Source organism: Labrus bergylta, chromosome 9 (assembly GCF_963930695.1).
Source record: "Labrus bergylta chromosome 9, fLabBer1.1, whole genome shotgun sequence".
NCBI classification, from domain to species: Eukaryota; Metazoa; Chordata; class Actinopteri; order Labriformes; family Labridae; genus Labrus; species Labrus bergylta.
In genome coordinates, this window is record NC_089203.1 from 12865584 (window position 1) to 12886018 (window position 20435).

Sequence of the window (20435 nt, forward strand, 5' to 3'; positions counted from 1 at the left end):
AATACATGTTTTTTTTAATGTTCGGGGGCTTTATCTCATTTAACAGATTGAGAATCATATTGCTCAATGCTCACACCGCAGATAGAGCAGAAACAAAAATCAAAAGTAATTGAGATCAAAATTAAATTAATAATGTCTTAATATTTGTTTTATTGAAATACTCTATCATTCCTAAATTGCTACTTTTCTACTTCTAACTTCTTATCTGCACATTTAAAAGTAGGCTAAGTCTCTTGAAAGCATTGCCCTATATTTCAAATAGGCCTTAAATAACAATGAATGAACGACCACAAACAATCAAATGAACAAATTAATAATAATAAAGATTTAATTCCAAAAACAAACTAGCATATTATGAGATGTGTGGTTTAAAACTGTAGTTTTTCGTCTTTCTCAACGTAAACGAAGCCATCAACTAAACACATTAAAAAATATGTATAACGGTGGGAACAGGCCTACGTTTTTAAAAATGAAGATAACTTTGGTAGCATGGTGTAGTAAAATCAGGCCTTTTGTGGAGAAATGTGGGTGTTTGTAGTTTTGACTCTGCCCTCCAAAGGACTACAACTCCCAGGTTAGAGGAGGGCCCTTCACGTCGAGCGCACGAGCCTTGCACCGTAACAGCAGCAGCTGGTGCAGCCGACGACGTTACTTTGTTAGACCGGAGACACCGGAGAGACACGGACGGGCAGAATTTCTCGGAATAGTGTGAACAGTTTGGAGGAGAACGACGCGACCGGACGCCTGTTGCCGGGATTTTGCGGCGGCAGGTGTTTTATGAACTTATCCGCGGATTTAAAAGGTTGTGTTTTCGCCGAGAAAAACGTTGTTTTCTCAAAGTTGAGCCGAAGAGGAGTTCAGGATGTCGGACTGAGACAAAGGGGTCTGGGGGGCAATCCCGTCGGAGCGGTGAGTGGCACATGTACTGATCTCCGAGATAAAGAAGTTCACCAGGTTGCTGTAAGAAATAAGCCGTGTTTAGTGTTTAGTCCCATCCCCGTGTATTGTTTGTGTTTTTGAAAGAGGCTTCAGTTAAAGGGCTCAGTGGACACTTAACTTGTGTAGCCTCTCTGTGTGTCCGCCGTCTCGTGGTGCGGACGCCTTCACAATCAGAACCAAAGTGTGGGATTTGTTAGTGAGGTTGTATGTGTTGTGAATAGCCATGTGAAAATGACACGACCTAAAATAAGGCTGCTTTTTTATTTTTATTCATTTGACCTACAGCGTGGCCAAGCGGGCATTTAACTGAGCCATTTAAATTCCCGAGCAGAGAAAATGGCCTGTGCAGGCAAAGAGAGAGAGAGAGAGAGAGCTCTGCTCAGGGATAAGCTAGGTGTTAGAAACTTAATGAACCCTCTTGTGTTTCCAAATGAAATGTCTCACTTCAGTTTCAGACTGTAAGCCTATAGTTGATTGAATCGTTAAATCCTTTGAAATTAGCATTAATAAAAGACTGTTGATCTCATCCTCTCTTTGTAGCCTTTGAGTTTTTTATATATATATTTATATTAAACTTTGTTTCAAGTTTTGTGGTTATTCTCTGACCTATGATGCCACTTCTTGAAGTGTCTGAACTCTGACTTTGGACACATCTGTCTCAGCAGGTAAAACTTGTGTGTGGAAGTCTCCTCTGGATGGGAAAGATGGAGAGGGAGTTGCAATGGTGGAAGGGACAGCTAGCTGCAGATATCCATCAATCCCTCCGCATCAAGGTGAGTCTGACATGGTTATAAGCATTCAATAAATAAGTAATCAACCAAATCGAATAAGTCCATCAAAGAAAAATCATTGGCTACCCTTTTCTCTGCTGCCAAAGCACACTTTTAAGATTGGCTTACATTCACAGTTTTGGGGTTCTGAAATAGAAATTATACATGTTTTGTTGTTCTTCAGAGTTCTTTGATTTTAAGTCAACATCTGTATTATTAGACCTTTGTCATATTTTTCAAGGTGAAGTGACTTATGCATGACTAAATGATAGATGGCTTAATCAGGACTGGATATATTTGTAAATGATACATAATTAGTAAATGCAGTGTTTTTGAAGATTGAACACTAAGAAAAATCTTAAAACGTTTTGGTAAGAGAACCAGCAAACTGATGAGAAACCAAAGTGGTGATTACTTACAAATGTAATGTTACATATCTCTTCAGAAACTATATTTAAAGTTGTGCGGAAATTATAATTACATGGCCCTGTTGTCTATTTAAACCAGATCCAAATTAGATTACATTGAGGAGTTAAGGCTCATTAATTGAGAATGTCTTAATTAACCTCGAAGCGTGATCATATTTCCTCCCATGTGTCACTTTAATGGAGACATCTGTCAGCAGACTGGCATGTTGGAGCTGGGACTGTGCTGCCAGCTTCACGCTGACAGAGAAGAATACAGATCAGGTTTTCGATATCGTGTTCCAGAGAGTGTACATAGGTTCTGTTTGTGATTCAGATGTTTGTGAGTCTTCATAATGAGTCATTGGCTAAGACTATGTACAGTCAGTTTGCTCATGCTGGACGGTGTGTGACTCAGAGTGAGCTGTCAATTATACTGAACGTTTTTACGCAGAGCTGGAAACTAAACAACACACCCACTTACTATAAAGAGAGGCAGAGACGGTGGCTCGATTGTTAATTTGGATTGTCCTTTATCAGCATTTCAGGTCAAATTCAAGAAATATCAGTGTATACTGTATCTACTGTATAACACACTGCCCTAAACGCTGTAATAATATTAGTTCCACTTTGTGTCTGGTAAGTTTTGTGAACTGAGAATTGCTAGACACATCTGACATAAATAGAAACAGATTTAAGGAGATAGTTTATTGAGATAAAAAAAACAGCAAAGAAAGGAACTAATCATGTTTTTCTTTTGCTAATCGAGGGTTTGAGTTCTTTTTCAATAAGGCTTTGTATCTAAAGTGTCACAAAGTTGTAAAAAAAATACAGCTCAAGGGCACATCTTGTATCGCTACTTATGTTTGAAATTATTTCATAATTTATAGATTGCTATCAATGCAGTTACAGAATAGTTTTCAGTGAATCCATCCATCAATGCCTCAGAAGTTGTTGCATCACAGCTGCTTAAAGATACTGAATGAGTTTTGGGATGTTTCCCTTTTTTCCCCTCAAAGGAATGAAGATTGGACCTTCATGGTTTATCATGAGCTCACTTTGACTACTTAGGTACTCCGTATCTGTCCACTGAATACTTTAATATTTGAAGCACCTTTTGAATCAGAGCTCTCAGATCACATTGTTTTAAATAAGTTTTGAATTACTTGAAAAGAATGGTAATTCTTAGATAATTGTTCAGTTAATTTTTCTTAGAGATGTACTGAACCCAGCGTTGCAGTTCTTATTGAAAGAGCTACAAAATAATATTGCTGAATAAAAGTTTGTAAACATTAAAATTATTCTTAAGAGATTTGTCTGAACTTTGTGCTGACTTCACATACAAACAGGAAGCAGCAGCATCTGTGAGGTCAATTAAACATTTTAAACTGAGTTGAAGGAATTGTACTTGTTATCATATTGAAGGAGCTGTTCCATATCGTCTGAATGTCTTGATGACGATTTGTGGGAGAATGTTAAAAGTACCCAAAGATCATTATTGAACAGTGACGTGGGTCAGCACCGCCAGTCCAATATCTGATATCTACTCACTTAAATATTGGACCAGATACCGATATTAGATCAAATCTGTCCCATCTCTATTTTCTATGCTCATCAAATGTGAAGGTTTTCTGCATTTGTCTTTCTACATAATTTGAGGAGAAATATGCTTTGGTGTTAATGATTAATTCCTTCATTGTTTTTCTTGATAATCAATAGAAAATGACTCACTATCTGCTGATGCTGTGAGCACTAAAGCAATCTTAGGAGTCACCTTGGACTATTTTAAATTATTTTTGTAATGTAATTAACAGCTTAATAAGAAGGAATCTTTAATTGCAGCCTTATGTTCTTATTAACCTTTTTTAATTAGGCGTTTGCTTGACATTTTAATAGAAGACTTTATAGTATATTGAAATGTTGGAAGCCTTGATGTGTGTATTTTCAGATGTGGAAACACTAGAGGACTAGTAATGTTTGTGAGAATCAGTATCAGAGCTGTGTGTAAAAAACCTTCACACAGTGTTCAGATTTCCTGCATGGCGCCCGCTCCCCCACCGTCTCTTCCAGCCTTAATGACATTTGCAGCAGCAGTAATGCCCTGATGTGGGAGATAGCGCTGGTTTGTAGCATGTGGCAAATTATCAGACATGCAAATCAGGCAGAGGCAGCTGTGGAATCCTTAATTATGGTGTGGGTCCCCCACAAAGGCACCTCTCCACCCAACACAGGAGAACCCCCCCCAGTCTCCCCCACCCTTCACATCCACCCCCATTCTCCTGCTGCCCTTGTACCCCTAGACAGACAGATGGACCAGAGGCAGAGGCTGGAGCAGTGGGAGGAGAGGAGAGTTTGGGGAGGATTGGGTGGTGTGGTTGTGGCAATGGGGGTGGAGTGGCTGTATGTGGATTTGGGGGGGGGGGGGGGGGGGATACTATTTATTTTTGGATTCCTTCAGTGTGTTTGTCTTAGCATCATTGTTGTGTAAGTTCAGCTCAAAATAAATCACTGACATTTTTCCTGAAACCTGACCGTGTTGCAGCAGCACTTTGTATTGTAACTGACTGTTGCATGTCTATTAGTCTACTTTGAAAATCCGAGCTTTAGAGCCCAATGATGTCCATTAGGAACAGCCTATGGTCTGAATCCTTCCTAAACAACAGTCCTGACATGTTGTTGATGTTTTCTGTATTGCTCCTCTAGTAAGGACCCCTCACGGTTTGGAACTAAGGAGATTAATCAACCAATCCCAAATCTCTTATTAAATCCAAATCAGATGCCCTTGTTTTTACTCAGACTCGCACAGAGAAAAAGAAAAACAATATTTTTTCCATATAAGCAGCTTAAATACAAAGGAAGCACGTGCTGTGAGTTTGTCCAGTACAAAATGTTTCTTGTCTTTCATGTAGGGGCAGTTTTTGAAGCGGGAGCCTTTTTTGCTTTTCCGCACCTGATTGGGAAGATCCCTGAGGCTGATTCAATGCTAATGCCCTCGAGTATCTTCCTTCCACTTTGAAACAAAGGCAGCTAATTGAACATGAATAGGAGATGTGCTCGCGGTGAAACCTAATCTAATCTACTCGTCAACCTCAACTGAAAGAACCATGCCCCCCCCCCCAACTACACACACACACGCCTCAGAGACCCCTGCAATGACCCATATTAGCTCCTGTTCTCTGCAGTGATGGTGTATTAAATGAGATTGAAATCAGACACAGGAATAATCAGGAATTTCTGAAGGTAAATTGAGTTTGATGTGAGTCTTTCAAACCCACAGCAGTTAAACCCAGTCAGCAGGAGACATGAATAGCTCACTATTATTATGCATATTCTTTACAACCCCCATGTTTCTCTGTCGCTTCTTCCTGCCAACCCTGCTCCTTTTCTCCCCTCCAGACCCCAGTCAATAATGCCCCCCTTCATTCTTCTCTTCTTGTCCCCCTCCAGGAGCTGAAGCTGCCGGTCTATCGAGCCCACTCCCCTCAGATTGGCATGCGACGATACTTTGCAGACTTGTTGGCCATCCTGAGTAATCGCTACCAGCTCTGTCCCACAGCGCGACACCTCGCAGTGTATCTGCTGGACCTCTTCATGGACCACTATGATGTGGCCGTCAAGCAGCTCTATGTCATTGCCCTATCCTGCCTGCTGCTAGCCAGTAAGTCCATTATCATTACCTGCACTTCCTTCCCCTAAAGCTTCTACATATTTGCTTTTTTTCCTTCTTGGTTGTCAGGAAATGTTATTATAAGCCCAACCTTTTTTTTCTTATTAAGACTTGGTTGTGAATTTTAGTATTATAATTTTTTTTTACAAAGTTTTTTTTAAATGTTAGCATAAGTCTTGTTTGGAAGTAAGTTAATAGATGATTCTGCATTTCTAAAAATGGAAAGCATTGTATGTTGACTTGCTCTGTATAAGCAGATGACCCTCTCTGTGGTAGCAGAGACTGTGGTTTATGCACAGATGGCACAAGGTGACCTGCAAAAAGGCAAATTTAAACAGAGCTCTGAACATGGTGGTGCATTTCCCTTCAACTCTGTTCGTTTGGCCTGTAATGGCAGTTTACTGTAGCTGCATTGTTGGTCAAATTAAAACAAAAGGTTTCCATTGTGGTAGGATGACTGTGCCTTTGTTTCAGGGGAAACTGTTAGGGATTATGCTTGTGTCTGTAGAATATTTTGTGTCTTTGTTCCCGGCACTAATAACATGTCTGTGGCTGCTGCTGTTACATTATTCCCCTCTGTCAGTTTGAGATAACACCTGCTCAGGTCAAATGTCCTTTAATCAAAGGTGTGATGTTAAGGTGTCAGGTTATTACTCTTGAGAAACTTTTCTTTGTCTTCTGCCATTTTTATATCAAAAGATAAGTATAATGGTGCTCCTGTTTCTGTTGTCTACATCTAGGAAGACCACATCTAAGAAAATTACTCACCCTATTAACCAATACTTCCTTTGTAGCCAGAGTCTGACGTGTCATACTTCTCTGTGACACAGAGCGCAGTCGTCGTCTAAAAACTGTTAACAACAAATCAGCAGGCAACACTGTTGCACTTGGTGATGTGTTCATTCATAACCAATACCTTTGAGACTGAAAACAGACTCAGTCTGCGCTGTCCTGGTTAAAGTAACATTTTTGCATTTAATGTGTAATTATCTGTTGTTCCCTGATGACTCCGTGATGATCATTTGATCTTGTTGTTGATGTAGTTGTCCGTCTTTCCGCAGAATTGTTTGAAGGTATGATTTAGTCCAATAACAAGTTACCAACTTGCTTCGTTGCCTTGAGACATAAGATTGTGTCTTTAGCCCTTTCCAGAGTGCAATTCCGCAACAGTGTCGTAACAAAGCTCCTCTGTCGTGATTACGTCTGCATATTTCATATTGAATTCAATTTACGTTATGGTGTTGTGGTAGCACAACGTGTAAAGAAACGGCAGCATGACCATACACACCCAGGGCTCTTCTCCCCCGTTGCCTCCGCCGATCCCGTCTTACTCCTGTAACGCTGTTATTACCTTAGATAGCATGAAAAGGTTGGATCACTCCTTTCCCCCGTTACGCTTCAGTGACATCCTTATTAGAGGAGAGACGACACAGGGGCGTAAATATCGGGCTTTGAATGGACAGCAGGCATTTGGCTTTTGTGAGTGTTTTTCTCTGTAACGCAGGTGTGCCAATCATTCCTCCCAGCCTGATGCTGCATTGTGCAGGTTGTAAGTGTGTCTCTCTGGTGATTAACAGGCTATGAGGTTTTCTGTACATTAATGCAGCCTTTGGCATCATGGGTAATTAGACTAATGATGCCTTCAAAATGGGATTCTGGAACAGACTCTGCTACACTTGGGAGGGCTGGGTGTGTATAATGTGTTGGTGTATTTTTGTACACAGACCATCATTGCAATCAGAGTAGTTTCAGTGGAGGGACAGATTTGAATAGACAGTTAAAAGAGGGACCTGAAAGAATCTCATGAGAATCCTATAATACCTGAGGGTTTGCTCATAGAGTGATAAAACATTATCAAGCCAGCCTGGATCGAGATTCTTCTTCTATTCACTCAGGCATGATATTTACTTATCAGTGATGTCTGGCTGTTAAATTAATGTCACAGAGGCATAATGGGGAGACCAAGTTGTCCCATCTCTGTACCGCCATCGTAGGTAGTAACAGAGGCATTACAGGGCGAGACAGAATCCCTGTAAAGCCGGCAGAACAGAGCTGTTATTTGGGTGGGCACATTTATCCTGCAACAGGCACACGACTATAGACCGGGTGCATGCAGTATGTGATCTCTTTCCCTGTTTTCTATTTGCCAGTATGTTCTTCTCTGTTCTTTTGATGAAATTGTGGATTTGTCCAACTCTACGTAGCATTGATATGAAAGGAAAAAAAAATCTTATTGAAGCTTTGGGTCACAGAGGGTTAGTCTCCCACTGTGAAGTGCATGTGTGAACAGCCAATGCAAGAAGATTTCAGGGGCAGTCTTCCCTAATTTTTTTTAATTTTCAGGTCACGTCCTGCTTCTGCATAATCGCTACACAATTTGAAGTCACAGAATGGGACACCAACATTACATAGCCACAGAATCAATATGAAAGTACAAAGACATTATGAGCACAGAGCTTTGTAGTGAAATAGCAATGTAAAAAAGCCTTTTGAGTTGGGCTCCCTCCTCTCTGCTCTGCTGCCTCCGACTCCTCTAGGACTCTGGGGAGTCACAGCCATGACTGATGAAAGCTTGAAAGGGTGTTTAATTCAAAGTTGTCTCGGGTCCTAAGGTGCTTTGGAATCTGGCCTAGTTATTGAACAGCCTCCCTAGGTTCCTCTGCCTGCCTCTGACATGCACATACATTGCCTGCCTTTGAGATCTTTCAGGCTTCTGTGCTTGATTAATTAATAGCTACCTCACAGTTCATTGGTCCTGGCGAGCGCTTCTTCATTTATAGGAGTAAGATTATGGTCAGTTTTTCAGACCCACAGGGATTGGGTTTTATTGACTGTTGGGCACTTATCTAGAGACCTCAATTTATTCAGGAGAATCCAATTAGTCAAAAAAAATCCTGTGAAATGTGTAAGACTGAAACACTGAATAAGCCCTCTTTAGAGTCGGTCCTCATGCTCAAACTAAATTTTCTATTGTGTTGCAATCCATGACGTCCTGCAGTGATCACATCAGTCTTCCAGGCAGATCCTGGTCCCTGAAGTCACAGCTCTGCATACTGCAGCTGTTTGTTATGGTACATGACATCATGGATATGCCTCTGTGCCAGCTAGTTCTACAATATTTTTATTTTTGTCATAATATTCAAACCTCTGTTAGTTTTTTTTTTTTTCTTTTTGTTTATTATTTTATGAAGTATTTTATGTGTTTTGATTCTGTAGTAATTTATGGCTGAAGCTGAATGTATCTATTTTGCTCAGTGAACCTAATCGCTGAAAAGGTGTCTTAAACAACAACAGAAAAAGAGCATCCTGTGAAATGGACCAGCAGCTCAGCCATACTGACTACATAGTGCACTTACACAGAGCCCGGGGGTGGGGAGGAACTGTGTGCTGCGGGGCACCTGCCATATGCTCTCCGAGTCAGGCCTCAAACAAAAGCCTGTCAATGCAAGCAGGACAGCCAGCCAGGCAGGCAAGAGAGTGGGGAGAGCCAACAGAGGGGGAGGGGAGCAGAGACTGAGGGGGTGAAGGTTGATGTGTGTGCAGGCGTGTGTTTGTGTATGTTTTTGCTTAATGAGGAGATGGTCGCTGTGGCAACCTATGGTAAAAACAGACATTTTTTCTCATATGATCATCTACTTAAGACCCATATTTATCTATGTAAACATAGAGATGTTTCCCTTTTTAAAGAGCCCTGCTTTTCTGCCACACAGCCATTTACCAACGGGGCTGTGATGGTGTCCTTTTACCTTTTGCTGCTGGCTCTATTTCTGTTTCCTCCTCGTTCACTCACCTTGTCAGGGACAGCCAAAGAGAACCAGTGCTGCTGGGACAGGGTGACCAGTAAAAGCAGCCACACGTCCCTGGGGGGCTGGGAAACGATCTGAGCGGTACTTCAAAGGCAGGTCGGCTGCTGATGTTAAACAGGATAGAAAGGGAGGTAGAGGTGGTGGCCTGCAAAATGGGACATGTTAGAACTGAACAACCCAGCAGGGCGCCCTGAAATGTAGATTAATAGGGAACCCGCTTCCCCCCCTTTATCCCACTGTCTGAGGTTTGACAGTAATTCTCATGGAACTGTAGTCATGTGAGGCTCTTGTGATTAAATAAATTATGTAAAGATGTACAGATGGGTTTCATTTTTATCTGAACACAAGCTCACCCTTTTTCATAATGAGAGCTCTTGTGCAACTATATACAAATGTCAGAATTTAGTCTTATTTGATGAAACGCCTGAGGCTCTGCTTGCTTGCATACTCTCTGTGTTTGCTCTCACCCCCCATGCAGCAAAATGCTGCCGGCCTGCAGCCGACGACTCCCCAAAAACACACACACACACACACACACACACACACACACACACACGCACAGTGCTGGGTTTGTAGGATCCTGCTTGGTCGCCCCAGCATTAGCATCAGGGGTCAAGGGTCGGCCCAGGCCTACATTGTGAGAGCTGCAGAGGCTAGGGGTGGCAACACGGAGGTTCTGTGATGGAGCTGTGAGCAATTTCACACCCCCAATGAAAGATGAACCTGCAAATAAAAGGAGTTTAAAGAGCACAGGAAATTCCTTCATGGCTGTCAGGTCAAGGAAAGAAAATTAGGAAGAAAATGAAGAGAGCTGTGAATCTTCACTTTAATCTGTATTGGCAGGAGATGATCAATATTAAATGATAATTGTAGGAAACGTAATAATAAGTTCACATATTTTCCAGCATTCATGGAGCGCCATCCCTACTTGAGTCAACTTTTTTCCAGTTGTTCTTCTTGTTTAAAGTTGTCAGTTTATCTATTAGGTACATTTCTGTCCACTGTACCGGTGTTGGGGGCGTTTTTATCCCCTCGTTCATTGTAGAATGCCGAGCTCCTGCTAAAGTTAGCTTTAGTCCAATTCATGTTGCCAGTTCATAGTGCGATATTTAAGCAGGACGGAGGAGGATGCAACAGGGACGTCAGAATAACTGTTAGACAGCGGAGCCAGAAGGGGCTGTGTGTGCGCATGTGTGAGGGTTGTGTGTATGGAGTCCCGACTCTTGATTTACAAGTTGTGCTTCCTCAACGCAATAACAAAATGTTAAATCACAGACAGGCACATTGATAACAATAGTATGAAAGTACAAAGGCTAAATGACTGCAAACCTTGGTTACCTGAGATTGTGGAATGGTTTCAGCTTGTTCTTGCTGCCTGGCTGGTTTTCAGGGTAGGATTCCTTGAGTTTTCTGAGCCAGACAATGGTGATAACAATCATATCCGATCTTTTAATTAGTGTATAACTGTGAAAAATCATCCATGTACTTTATTTTGGATGTGTACTTGATATCAGCTAATGCATACGTCTCTAGTTCTTGGTGAAAGTCTTTTAACCTTCTCATTTTAACTGCACATCTGCCGCTTATTTACAATACCTGAATTACAGGTACATTGCAACTCTTAAGGATCTAATTAGTTTTTAGATTTTTCCAAATAAAGGTGTAGTTTTTGTCATCTTGCATTCTCTCTGAGAGCGACTTAATTATTGTGAGGATTCATGAAAATGATCTAAAATTACCTCATGCCTGCAAAAATGAAAAATGAAAAGCCAAAGCGTTTTTCTCTCTTTGAGAATTGAGCTCTCAAGTTTCCTCACAGACCTATCACTCAAACTGTCATCCTGCCCCCACCTCCACCTCTTCCACAAACAGCACACCTGGGGAGCGGGGGAGCGTGGGGGGGGGCCTTCATCCTGGTCTTACCTCTGCCTAACCCCTGACCTTTAACTTCTCCCTGTTTACCTGACCTTTTCTCATCATCACCGTGACCACCTGTAGGTGCTGTGAGAAAGGAGAGGTGTGTCGTTGAAGTGCATGGAAAGGTAGTTTGTGTAGATGAAAAGGACAACGTTTTCTTTTTTTTTTTTTTTCCATCATCAGTGTCTCTGCCTCACTGGCTGACTTCAGATAGGATCACTGAGACGCCTGCATTCCAGGTAGGCTGAACTCACAGGAGAGGAATGCAGCGTCTCTTTCAGGCCACAAAATCAGCACGAGGGAGCTGCATGGATTCTAGCATGTTGCTACAGGGCATTAGTGAATACATTAATAACAAATTAGTAACAATTGTGTATCAACACAAACAGTAAAGGTTTTTTATTCTTTGATATGTGATTTTATATTATTAACGGACCTGATTCCATCTGAGAAACAGATAATCGAATTAAAAGTTAAGCAAAGTGTTAAATATAACTGTGCTACCAAACCTCACAAGGATTAGTTTGATTAGTGGTTAAAATTTGATAATTGATTCAACATTTAAAAAATAAAAAAGTAATCTTTCTAACTTTCTGTATCCACTATTTCTAAACAATTTTGTACTCTTTATTTCAACTGTCCATCATTCTTCATGAATTGTGTATTTTTTTTTTCAAAGCTTTTGGGTGTCTATTGTCTCTTTATATGCCAAGTCAACCACAATCGACGAGCACAAAGGAGATTGACTTGCTCTTTGTCTTTATTTAAGATCAAAGAGGCTGGAATAGTGTGGCGATTGGAGGCATTGATGGCTTTTTATGGCAGGGTCTGTGTGGACATAGCAGTCTGGAGGCAGACAGTCCTGATCCAGAGGATACGAGGGTGAGAGAAAGGGGCAAGTGTGGACTGGGCTGCTGAACAAGCCCTGGTGGGTGTAAACAGCCCTGTTTCATGGTGCTTCCTGTTCTGGTGGAGAGACGCCATTATTGCCTCTCTGCTAATTACCCCTACGGCCTGTTAAGCTGCAGACCCCCACACCCCCTCCCCACATGCTCTTTCAACCGTCCCCTCTCTCTTCCTCTCTTTGCCATGCCTAATGGCCGGTCGCAACATCTGTGGTAAAACTTGCACTCCCTATGAAGACGCCCCACTCCCTGAGACGTGGGCCGTAAGAGGGAAATGAGGTCCATAAGAGATGACCCAAACAGCCGTTGTGCAGCAGATAATTGTTATCTACATACAACTGCAGCTCAGAAATGTCAATAAAGCTCCTGTTTTTAAACATTTGGTTGTTATGGTTAGGGATAAGAAGATACAGTTTGTCCAAAAACAATGCTTGTTGTTGTAAATTCCAGCTCTATGCGAATACAAAACTTGATCATTCAACCCCTTCAAAGGATATAATACAAAGTCATTCTTCAACAATGATGACGTTGCACTTCGTCAGCAACGTTAATGTGAGTGTTTGTTGACTTTTATATGATTCAGTATTATATAAAGTATTTCTTATCTCTTTGTTCTGTTCTTGGACTCATACTTCCACAAGTATGTGGTGTAGGGTTAAGGATAGAGAAAGCCAGATTGTCTTTCTGCTTAAAGTTGTGTGTAGTTGAGGCCCATGCTTTACAGAGAAGCCTGTATCAGAGTAACCTGACACCTTCTAACCCTCGTTCTTGAAGTTTGAGCAGAGGACGCCTGTTGGACCGTTGGATTAAAGGCAGAATTCGCCCTCTTCATTGGTCACACAGACCCCTGAGGCCTCGGGGCTGTTGCCATGGAAAGGAGGATGTCTGGGGGTGGGGTGGGGGCTCTCCATAATGGCAACGCTGTAATGTCTGAGAGGATCTGGAGTGAGTGAGGGAGAGAGACAGAAACATTGGGGATCGAGCTGACTGGCTTTTTCATAGAAAGTGTTGGGCTTGTATAATCCACCGTGAGCTGCAGACTCTCTGTAAGCTTTGGTGATGTTTCCTGAGGCCTCCCTGCTCGTGTAACAGCTTAGCTTTATGGCCAGATGTTCAGTAATAGTCAGCTTAATTGCTAATGCTTAGCAGGCACTTGTTAGGTTGTGTGGAAACTGCTCTTTAGGACTGAACATAAACCTTCTCCATGTGCTTACAGATGCTAATATTCATTATAATACTCAGGGAAAGTCATGAATAAACACTAATTTTCAAAGATGATATAAAATTTATTACGTCATCAAATTAAGATAAATGCCTTTGAACATTTTCTGTTTATATGTTGCTTGATCCTTTTGTAAGGCTTGTTGATGTGTTTATTTTTTTCACAATCTTGATTACATTCAGCTCCATGGGTAGCTGTCTATTTTGATTTATGTTTATTGTAATTCTTTACAAAAAGCATCTCACAAATGAAATAGCTGCCACTGAATAATTTCATTATTCCTTAATCAATCAATTGTTGGATTCATCCAATTATCAAAAAGTCAATAGAATCTCACAGTGGAGAACGTCATTCACTATCCCCTTGAGCTCAAGCTGCAGAGTGACATTTGTTGTCGGATCAACATCCTTTACTCCTCATTTTTTTCGTTTTTTAAAGCTGTGAAACCGAACTCAGCTGAAAATTCACAAATTTGAGGACCTGGATTGTGTGCCATGTTTGATTTCTAATTGATCTAAATATTTTAATGTTTTTCAAATTTCTCCCCCCAAAAAATGTTTTCAGTTGATTTTTTCAGCTCTGTAAAAAAAGACATTGTTCCTGTGTGATTCTATATATATATATATATATATAATTTTACCTGTTACCTAACAGTCTCAAACACTATGGTGTGACAAGCAGCTGAAATGTTCTTTTTGTACCTTGTCAACAAGCTAATGTTAATGATAAAAATAATGAAAACTCTCTTGATGCATAAAAATCTTTGCTGTATGGAAAAGAAATGTCCAGAGAGACATATCATGTCTCCTCAAACTGTTACAAAGTACATAATGAATAGTACCAAACTCTTTTCATGAACCTCTTTCTATCTTTACAGGTAAATTTGAAGAGAAGGAGGACCGGGTTCCCAAACTGGAGCAGCTGAACTCTCTGGGCTTCATGTGCAGCCTGAACCTGGTTCTCAACAAAAAGGACCTGATCAAAATGGAGCTTCTGCTGCTCGAGACCTTTGGCTGGAACCTGTGCATGCCCACCCCCGCCCACTTTATTGACTACTACCTCCACGCCTCGGTGCAGGAAGGCGACCTGTACAACGGCTGGCCCCTCTCTTCCCTTTCAAAGACCAAGGCCTTCATGGACAAATACACTCACTACTTCCTGGAAGTGTCACTGCAGGGTGAGTTAATGCAAGAAGGTGGATTTAGCTTCCTGAATTCCTGAGGTGTTGACGTGAATCAATCAGCTTTATTATCAAATAATTAATACTTCTCTTGTCTTTTGGTTCTTTCAGACCACGCCTTCCTGAGTTTCAGACCTTCTCAGGTTGCTGCTGCGTGTGTGGCAGCATCTCGCATTTGCCTTCAGATTTCCCCTAGCTGGACCACTGCCCTGCACCTACTAACAGGCTACACCTGGGACCACCTCACCCAGTGCATTGAACTCATGCTGCTGTAAGGGACACACACACACACACAAGGTCTTACAGAGTCTTGAGAAATAGTTTTCAATTCACGGTAGATGACAATATGACCTTCCTGTCTTTATATTTTTGGTTTCCATGGTTCTATGTTGTAAACTTTTGGTTGTTGTAACTCTGTAGAGGCTTATTTTGTTATGTGTAACACCGAACACTACGGGCCAGTATTAAAATCCTAGCTATTTAAGTTAACAGATATAATTAAGTACGTGGGCATCTGTGTGTGTTTATTTGTGTGCATTTTTTTTTTTTTTTTAGACCTTTTACATTGGTGTTCACACACTTTGCTCTCCACCTGCAAAGCAAAGAAGGCTGTAGTTCTAATGTATCCCTAAGTTTTTATGGTAGTTTTTCTAATTTTTGAATTTGTCTGTCTCTCTTCCCCCCCCAGTGCTCATGACAACGATGTTAAGGAGGCCAACAAGACCAAATCCACTCCTCCTCACAGACCCTCCTCTCTGCAGTCGCAGCCTCAGGCAACTCACCTTTCTCCGGTATCAGCCATCCAGAGACCAACTTCTTCTTCCTCCTCCACCTCCTCCACACCTCAGCTGCTCTTTCAACCGGACGCCTTCCCTCACCTTTCTCAGCATTCCCCATCCCTCTCCCAGCTGCAGGCGCTTGCTGACTCCCAAGCTCTGGGGTCAGTGGTGAACATGTCTCAGGACTTTCTTCAGAGCCACAGGATGGGGCTCCTCACTGCGGCTCCCTCCATGACTCCTGCAGGCGGGTTCCCATCCTACCCAAGCCTGACCTCCACTCTCCAACCAGTGGCGCGAGGGTTGCCCCTTCAGGGCCCCATTTCAGTGCAGATGGCCCTCACAGGAGAGCCGCGCCACTGTCTGAGCATGGCCTACAGCGGGGCCTACCTTGGGGCTCATCACACCTTTGCAGCCGGCTGCTTCGACAGGTGACGCCAGGAGACGGAGAGAGAACACAAACCCCTGCAGGACTGCACTGCCATGCTTCTGTCCAAAGTCCCCACCCCTAAATACCCTTTCTCAGACCTCCTCTCTCTCTCCGTCAGTTCCGCTACACCTCGTTCCGTTGTCCCGTCCCTCTCCCAGAGACGCCTCAAACGCAAGCAGAGATCAAAGGGCAAGACAGACCCGCTGGAAGTCATCACACTGACATGACCAAGGCTCCACTGACTGAATCATTACTGCCATATTCTGGACTCGTTTTATAAAAGTGTGTTATTGTGAGCCTGTCGTCACTGTGAGATGAAAGCAGCAGTGTGATTCAACACCCACCTCATTCAGTGCCTCATCTCAGTTGTGTAATAGCAGAGCCAATTTTAGAATCGCACAGAGCACAAAGTATCTGTGGTAAGGATGTATTTGCTGCTTGACATATTTTTGCTTTTAATTTCTAATCCCAAAAATTGAACTCATTATAGAGAGGAGAAATTGGCCTAGTATTATCATGTCTTTATCCAACATTTATGTGAGATAGATAATGAGAGGTTTTTAAAAAATGTAAATCCTGTAGACTCTGTCCGAGCTGAAGTACTCAGCTCATGCATGGCTGCAGTGTTTCATTTTTTCCTGTCTGTCCTCTTCATCTCATCTTTCCCATGTCCAAAGTCGAGCCTCGTGGTAGAGCCGTCACAGCACCCCCAGCTGGACACATGGCTCTACAAGCTTTGTCAAACTAAAGTTTTAATGTCACTGTCTCTGGCATCACTCAAAGAATTGAACATACACTGATGTGACTTGACCAGCAAGGTGAAGGAGACGTGGACGTCGGTTGTGTATTGTACATATGAATTGCTGCTGCCTTCTAATGAACTGTTGGTTCTGTGTCTGTGTTAATGACTCAAATGTTTACATGAACCACTAAGTATCAGGGACTTGAACAAGATTACTTGAATATAATGCCATTGAAACATGCCATAGCTTTTTATTTATGATATCTTTTTCTTTCTTTTCCAATTTGTTTCTTTGATCTAGTGTAGCTTTTTTATACCAGCTTAGAAACACCATTGATTAGTTATTTTTGTACCTGTTCATAGAAACTGTGTATTCAGGCTCAGGTTTCAAGGCTGAAAATAGCAGCCTTCTCATTATTCTCTGCTATTATGCTTTAAAGTGGATGCTGCTGCAGCATCTGTGGAGTCTGGCGTATTCTCCTTCCTCATCACTGGACCATACTCTGCATACAAGTCAGTTATTGAGAGCATGAAACCGTCTGTTTGCTTGGTGGTGGAAAAACCTCGTGGTCACTGGTTTAAAGCAGACATCTGTACTCAGTCCACAGTAATTGCTTCTCAGATTTCTAAAGCTGCAATCTGTCTCTTCCTGTTCAAGTATAAACACATCCAGATTGGGTTGCAAGCTGGTTACCATGGTGATACCTGAAATGATTGCAGAAAATTAGGATGGCTGTTGAGGGTGTGTGAGGGTTAATTTTCTCCACTCATTAGTCAAAAAAGAAATTATTAGGTATTATTTCACACAGCTCCTTTTATTGGGCCCGCTGTCAGAAACCCGAAGAGATCAAGTTTAATTTGATTTGAAACTAAAGAAAAACAGCCTGATGTGACATTTGAGAAGCTTACCAGAGAATTTTGAGCATTTTCGTCTGAAAAATTCTTAACGCGACGAATTGCTGTCAGTTAACAAACCACTCTTACTAAATGTTGTCGCTCTCCAGTGGACGTCACCCTGAAGAAAAATGCTGACTGATCAAACATATAAAGCTGCTCAGTGTTGAGGAAACTGTGAGCTTAATTTATGAAATCTTTCATTCTTGACTGAAGTCTGAAAGTTAGGAATTAAACTACTGTGGGAGTTGGACTTCTTCTCCATGACGTGCCTCTTTCCCCAAATCGTACATTTATCCAGAAACTTGTGTGTTTCTCAGAAAAAAACTACATGAAGCCTTCTGAAGCTGTAATGCTGAAACTGTTACTTTGTCAAACCACAAAACCTTTTGATTTTCAGCCACTGAAAAGGACATGTTTATATGCTGCTCAGTGATCTTGAACTATGAAACTATGCCTTTGAATTCTTTATGTACAGTTTTTTTTCATTCCCTTTGTGTATTTTAGTTTGATTTTGTGATTCTCCTAATGAATGCTGTTGGTGTGATGTATTTTTTTTCCTCTTTTTGCTCCTAACTAACAAGCAACTTCTCACTGGTGCAATACTTGTTTTTGTCCTCTCTGTTAAAACAGCCAACAGCCATCACTGTCTCATGTTCACCACTGGTTCATCATTTGTAACTTATTTTTGGAGAATTGTGTGATTTCACTTGATCTCCTGCAGAGGGCAGTGTGCTCTGAACACAATGAATATGTTGCATATTGCAGCCGCCTCCTTCGAGTGGAAGATATGACTGAATACATTTTTTTTTTTTTTTTTTTTTTAGCTATTTAGAGATTTTCTGTGCATTCCCCCTCTGCTGAAAGGTCACTTGTCCAATGTAATGATGAAAATACACCACAAACTTCCAATTTATATTTTTATATTATTTTGTACCAACTTGTAGTCTTGGATAATGTGACACTGAATGATGGAAGGAATCCTTTTATCACAGTGTGCCATGGAAAAAATAAACACACAATTGAACAGAGTATGTGAGGGCGTGTGTGTTTCTTCTGAGGATAGTAAACTCTGATGCCTGAAGCTTTTAGGGAAATTACTGTTTCCAGGACTGCAACGCTCCAGTCGCCTCAGAGGGAAGGACAATGCAAGCGCTCCAGTGATAAGCCCTGCAGGTTTACACACCGTTCTCCAGCTGTGACCACATGCTGTCAGTCCAGCTCTTCATTCATTCAAACAGGGTAGTACTCAAACAAACAAAAAGCTGCTGCTGGACTGTGACTAAGTACATTAAGTACTCACTTAAAATACAACTATTAGGTGCCGGTATCTGTGCTTCCAAAAACATCTTGATTACCATCCATTTGATCATTTTGAAGGCTTTATATGCTTCAGTACATTTAAGAAAAAGTTAACTTTCTGATAAACTCGCCTCATAAATCTTTATTTAATTTGACATATCAAACCTGCCTTCCTTTTGTCTATATTAATCTGCCCATCAGTAAAAAAACATATTAAAACTAATTTGCGCATAAAACTACAAAGAATTTTGCTTTAAAATGAATGCATACATAATCAAAATCCATAAATGAATGCTGACAGGGACATTCTCAATTTATATTTTCTGATCAAACTATTCATGGAACTTGCATGTAGTCTTTTTCACAACTTCTTACTAAAAGATAAACACTTTATCTGTGTCTCACTCAAACACGCTTTGTGTTTGAAGTCAAATCACATAAGTCATTCACAAACGCACCATGGGCGGAAAAGCAATGCTACTTTTCTGAACACACACATCATCATTCATTCTGCATCAGACAAACAAATGCAGCCTCTTCTGCCTTTTAACTCCGCCTGCACATCCAGATAAAGCTTTCTGTGTTTTTGTCACAGATCTATTCAGTGCTGTGGATCTCTCTCACACAAGAGGCATTATATTCCTTTATAATAGTTACAAAACTATACATTTGAGTTAAGCTCTGTTCTCTCAGACACAAAACAATATTGACTTTATTTAAGAGCTGAAACGTTTTTATTCTTCCTGACAGAAGTCTGCATTAAACCATGTGATAGTGCGTCATCATACCACTTCACAGATCTTTAATAAGCATTAAGTTAAAATACAGATCCTTGGCACACAGATTAAAGAACTATTCATATTTGGCAGGCCTCTCATGCACACATTTACATGGTTTGTGAACTTTAAAAGAAATCTGTTGCATTAGTTAAGATTGGAAATGAAGGGGCTCTCTCCCCCCCCCCCGAGATCGCCATGTTAAATTCCCCATGTGTAAATTTAGGTGGGGGAGTGCTCACTGCCGTCAGTGTGATAATGGATCATTCTCACAGTCTCCTGTAAGCTTTGTATGTGGGGCTGAAGAGGCGGGCTGCTGCTTCCTTTTATGTGGCCTCAAGGAAGAATTTGAAAAAAAAAGAAAGGGGGGGGGGGGGCTGCTCAACTTCTATTTGTGCTGCATGTCTTAGTTTATTCTCCTGAAACTTACATTACAAAATGCAATCAGCAAGGTCATGACTCTTAAATAATCTTTTTAAATTATTTAATTGTATTATATATATTATTGTTCTTACTGCTCTTTTATTTATTTGTATTTCCTGTGGTAGCTTTAACTCATTTTGTTTGTCATTTAGTTATGTTTTCTCAGCATCATTATACATGAGGGTCGCCCTCAATGATCTCTCTGAGAACTTAAATTAAGGTTGATGATGATTAAAAAGCTGCATAAGGGGAACTTTGATACTATTTGACGCGACAAACAGA

The 20435-nt window shown here is 41.2% G+C and overlaps 1 protein-coding gene across 2 annotated transcripts; it reads left to right on the forward strand.

Moving 5' to 3' along the window:
• The first annotated feature begins 14 nt into the window (after positions 1-14).
• On the forward strand, positions 15-18684 carry ccnjl (cyclin J-like). 2 transcript variants are annotated; one of them, XM_020646473.3, is made up of 6 exons: positions 15-909; positions 1602-1712; positions 5561-5771; positions 14508-14807; positions 14922-15081; positions 15499-18684. In XM_020646473.3, exons 1-6 carry the CDS (start codon positions 778-780, stop codon positions 16019-16021), a joined length of 1437 nt encoding a protein of 478 aa, XP_020502129.1. In that variant the 5' UTR covers positions 15-777; the 3' UTR covers positions 16022-18684. The 2 variants fall into 2 exon arrangements, with proteins under 2 accessions (XP_020502129.1, XP_020502130.1); XM_020646474.3 differs by having other exon boundaries at positions 1605-1712.
• The last annotated feature ends 1751 nt before the right edge of the window (positions 18685-20435 follow it).